Source organism: Macrobrachium rosenbergii, chromosome 1 (assembly GCF_040412425.1).
Source record: "Macrobrachium rosenbergii isolate ZJJX-2024 chromosome 1, ASM4041242v1, whole genome shotgun sequence".
Lineage (NCBI taxonomy): Eukaryota > Metazoa > Arthropoda > Malacostraca > Decapoda > Palaemonidae > Macrobrachium > Macrobrachium rosenbergii.
Window position 1 is genome coordinate 47569358 of NC_089741.1, and position 5000 is coordinate 47574357.

At 34.4% G+C, this 5000-nt stretch overlaps 1 protein-coding gene across 9 annotated transcripts in view; it reads right to left on the bottom strand.

Moving 5' to 3' along the window:
* The window catches only part of LOC136833471 (insulin gene enhancer protein ISL-1-like), a 567526-nt gene that overhangs the window by 306139 nt on the left and 256387 nt on the right, over positions 1-5000 (bottom strand). For 8 of the 9 annotated variants that reach the window (XM_067096209.1, XM_067096159.1, XM_067096004.1 and 5 more), the window contains 2 exons: positions 2741-2839; positions 1-102 (listed from right to left, as the gene is read on the bottom strand). The exon at positions 1-102 is cut by the window's left edge and continues 65 nt beyond it. In XM_067096209.1, coding sequence (XP_066952310.1) covers positions 1-102; positions 2741-2839 — 201 coding nt within the window. The remainder of the gene's footprint in view (positions 103-2740; positions 2840-5000) is intronic. The other variant, XM_067095785.1, reaches the window with a different exon arrangement.

The window sequence follows — 5000 nt, forward strand, 5'->3', positions numbered from 1 at the left end:
ACCTCCTCCTTGATGGCGTCGTAGTCGTGGCGGCAGAAGAGGCCGTCTTCTCGTAAAGCAAATTCGTCGCCTGGCAGGAGCTGTTTCCCACAAGATCTGCATCTGGGGAGACGAAGCAAATATAGAGGGCGTATAGGCTCCTTTGGTAAGGTTCCTTCTGCCCGGGGAGGTTAGTCAAAGAAAACGGTGGTCACAGAAAATGGGAGTTGGTTTGCCTACTGTTTCGTTGAAATTTGGAGGAGATTTAAATGCTGAATGGAAATGCGTTAGAATTATAGCAGCTAGTGCTGAAAAGCACTAACCTGCCATTTCTATAATGCTAATTCATGCATTTGGGGTTTCATTAATGAGTCTTTGGTAGGTTCTTTCAGAGTAGGGTATACAGGGTTCGAAAATATACACCAACTGCGAGTAATTTTCTTTGTTTATTTTTGTCACTAAAACTATTAATTCACAAATCTCAAAAACAGTTTTGACAAACACCTTGACAGCACTGTCAAAGAGAATTATATATGCAACAGACAACATGTAGTTATATGCGAGAAATGCAGTGTATTCTTTTGGTCAAATCTACGTGAAAAAGATCCTTCTAAACCACGTACAGTTAGTCACAATCAAGCTATTTACCAGGTTTTCTCCAAATCAATAAATTGAACTGAATTGAACTGAATATAGAATTTAGGTCAAAGGCCAAGCACTGGGACCTATGAAGTCATTCAGCGCTGAAACAAAAATTGACAGTAAAAGGTTTGTTTGAAAGGTGTAACAGTAGGAAAACTGGCAGTTGCATTATGACTCAATTGTATTAGGGAGGGCGGAAAGTAAGATGGAAGAAAGAGAATATGAAAGGAGGTACAGTAAAAGGAACGAAAAGGGTTGCAGCTAGGGGCCGAAGGCACGCTGCAAAGAACCTTTTAAGTAATGCCTATAGTGCACCCCATGAGGTGCACTGACGGCACTGCCCCTCTACGGGAAATCAATAAATTGGATCAGCTATTTTGCGTCGTTAATTATATCATAAACTTACACAAAGGGTTCACCAAAATTTATTTCAATATTTATTCTTAAAACTTCTGCTAAATTTTCTTCAATATTCTATGGTATTATTGAGAGAGAGAGAGAGAGAGAGAGAGAGAGAGAGAGAGAGAGAGAGAGAGAGAGAGAGAGAGACTCGTATTTGGCTTGTATCCTCATGAATATAAAATAAAGAACAGTTTTTTCCAATTCCAACCAACTGAAATTTCTGAACGCCTAATTACAATTCCGAGAAATTCCTCTCTCATTTTGGTCACAAATTCATTTCCGCCTCACTTCAAAGGGAGCTGAAAATTTCACTTCGAGAGTTCATATAGATGACCTGCGACTTGAATTTAACAAACGTGGAACTGGCTGACAAGAATTTAACAAATGTAGAATCAGATGACTTGAATTCAACTTGAATAAAAGCAGCTGCCTTGAACTTAAATATAATACAGAAATGAATGACTTGAATTGAACTGAGGTAGAACTAGAGTACTTAAATCTGACTAATGCAGTTGAATTGAATTAATTCATAACCATATGCCTTGATTTAACAAACGTAAACCTAGATGACTTGAATTTACCTTACATATAGGCTAACTGGCTGGCTTTCAATCATCTAACATACTGAATTATTTTATTTTAATCAAAACTGAACACTATGACTTGAATTCAAGCATTTCAAGTTAGGTAGGATGAAAAGAGTTCGAATCAAGTTCAAGCTCAGCTGCATAACTTGAATTCCGGAATGACTAGGATCATCCAAATCTAACTTAAACTAATAAGGAATGAATATGAACTATTATTGCAAACTTTAATTTAATTTTAGTTTAACTAATGAAGAACTAAATTTCATTTCAAAATCACAACTGAAGACTTGACTGATTTCAATTCAAGATCAGTAAATTATAACCAGGAAAGCTGAATTATCGTTATACTTATGTATTCCTGAATTACATAAACAACAGTCCAACATTTTATGACAGAAATCATCATCAATTAGCCACAAAAGCAAGGAGGATTTTAAATATATTTCTCTGCCGCAACTATTCATCTTGGCTATTCATCTTGCTCTACTCTACATAAAAGTATCTGTTTTATGTTACCTAATTTTCATTCTTCTACAACATTTCGATGTATGAACGTATATATTAAATGAACACACACACATATATATATGTGTGCGTGTGCTGAGTGTGTGTGTGTGTGTGTGTCCATTTAATATATACTTTTATACACCTGAAATGTTGTAGAAGAATGAAAATTAGGTAACAAAACAGGTGCCTTTTATATAGATTTTATATATATATATATATATATATATATATATATATATATATACATATATATATATATATATATATATATATATATATATATATACATATATATATATATATATATATATATATATATATATATATATATATATATATATATACATATATATATATATATATAATATATATATATACATGGATTTTTGTGTTAATAAGTACCAATATTTAAGAAAGAAAAACTGGTGAATACTTAAAGTTACTGTAGACATAAGATTAAATGTGTGTAAATGTACGTATGTATGTACGTTCCTTTTTCTGTTCAAATATTTAACCTAAGGCTTCAAATACTTGTGTGTGTGTGTGTGTGTGTGTGTGTGTGTGTGTGTGAGAGAGAGAGAGAGAGAGAGAGAGAGAGAGAGAGAGAGAGAGAGAAATCTCACCTAAAACATTCTATATGGAAGATTTTCGACCTCGCTCTCATGACCATATCTTGTTTGCTGAAGCCCCCGCCACACTTATCACACTTAGCACCGAATAATCTGAAAAGTAAAAGAGGAACGTCTGATGAGTTAAAAAAAATCTATAAAAATTAACTATATGATATGAAAAATAAAGGACAAAAATTAATTATACGATATGAAAAATAAAGGGCATCTAAATATCATTGCAAATGTTTTTCAGTAATATATCAAAAGAAAATCAAAACTGCTTACTTTTCAAATCCACAAATTACAAAATTCCTAATAGTCATTATATTTCTTTTCAGCTGCTTTTTATGATGGTCTTACAATGTATTATTAAAAAAAAGATGGTAACTGCAACAATTTATGATCAATATTCATCAGTAGGTTTCTTATTTCTTTAGCTTTGTGGTTTATAAAATCCTCTCCTTTCAGATATGTTACTCCTAACAAACTGGAGAGAGAGAGAGAGAGAGAGAGAGAGAGAGAGAGAGAGAGAGAGAGAGAGAGAGAGAGAGCATATTTAAGCCAATGATTTTCATTTATTCAACTGACCGCACGTTGTGACATTACTTATAGAAACTATAACTTTATTTACACAAACACAAATGCGAAACACCCTGTCCATCACACCACGTGCGCTCTCATGATCTCTGACGTATCGCCACGTGGTCGGAAACGCAACGTTTGACGGGACCAGGGGAATTGGGGAGGGAGGGAGGGAAGGAGACAGGTGCGAGACGCGTCGCAAGTGACCCATGGCGTAAGTCAGGTCGTCAAAGGTCATGGGAATGGTCAGTGGGATGGGGGTTTGGAAATGTAATGTAATTATCGTGATTACTAAGCGCGTTCGTTGGCGAATTTTGTAAGTATTAATTATGTGCTTAAGTTGACTCATGCACGAATATGTATGAATATATGTATGTATGTATATATTCAAGTACAATGCATTATATACATACACAGACATCTAAAATTCTAAATTTATTATGTGTGTAAGTATATATACACTTACATCTAATAAATATGTATACACAGGCACAAACATTTCAAAATATTCCATTTCACTTCTTTGTTTCAAAAGTAATCTTTCTTCTAAACGCTGCACAATTTAGCTTTGGACACAAAAGACACAAAGACTAAGTGAGAATACAAGGGCTGAATGAATGCCAGCAGTCATACACACATACTATATATATATATATATATATATATATATATATATATATATATATATATATATATATATATATATATATGTATGTGTGTGATGTGTGATTATTGTACTGGATCTCCCTGCCTAAGTATTGATCAGCCTGTCTGAATTTGCGATATAAGAACATTATACGATAATGGTATCTAAATCTCACACATAAGCGTTAGAAAGCTACGTAAATGACTATTATTATTATTATTATTATTATTATTATTATTATTATTATTATTATTAGTCGTAGTAGTAGTAGTAGTATTAGCAGTAAAGCAAGCAGTATAACAACCTATTCGGTGAAATAAATGGGCAATTTAAGCAGATACACGAACATTTTACAATACAAATACGATGGTAAGAATGTTAATAAAAACGTTCACATTTAGCAATGTACGCTAATCGCTCAATAAAATATTATTTTGTTATACAACACGGATAAAATAATAACGTTTTGGATTCTAATTATACCAATTTATCTTCATCTTCAAATGTAGAAAAAATATAATAAAAATATTTCGCAGCTGTTAGAAACGCAAAACCGCACTGTTTTACCAAATGACATCTGTGGCATTAAAACACGAACGATAAACAGAGGAACGGAACGCCAGCTCAAAAAAACCGCACGAAATCAACAGTTGTCCAATTGGAATGTCAACACGAGAAACTGAAATGCTTAGGCGGGACCAACCTCCGGTTTTCTTGACACCAGTCATTGCTCTGAAATTAGAGTGCCCGGGTAACTAATTCTTCAACATTACAGGTAATACACCCCCAATTTGGGCTCTCATTTTCATAACTGCAGCCCCGCTATCACGAAACGGGACGGTTGCGGGTCGATATAGCGAGGCGCACTCCTGCAGAGCCTGGTGGCGTTCTGAGATCTCTCTGGCTGTGTAGTAAGTTGGTGTGCTTGCGTGCAAGTATTTGTGACTTCCTCACGCCTACGTGTTGGCATATTTTGCTAGGTGGTTAGTTATTTGTCCTAATCTCTCTCTCTCTCTCTCTCTCACTCTCTCTCTCTCTCTCTCT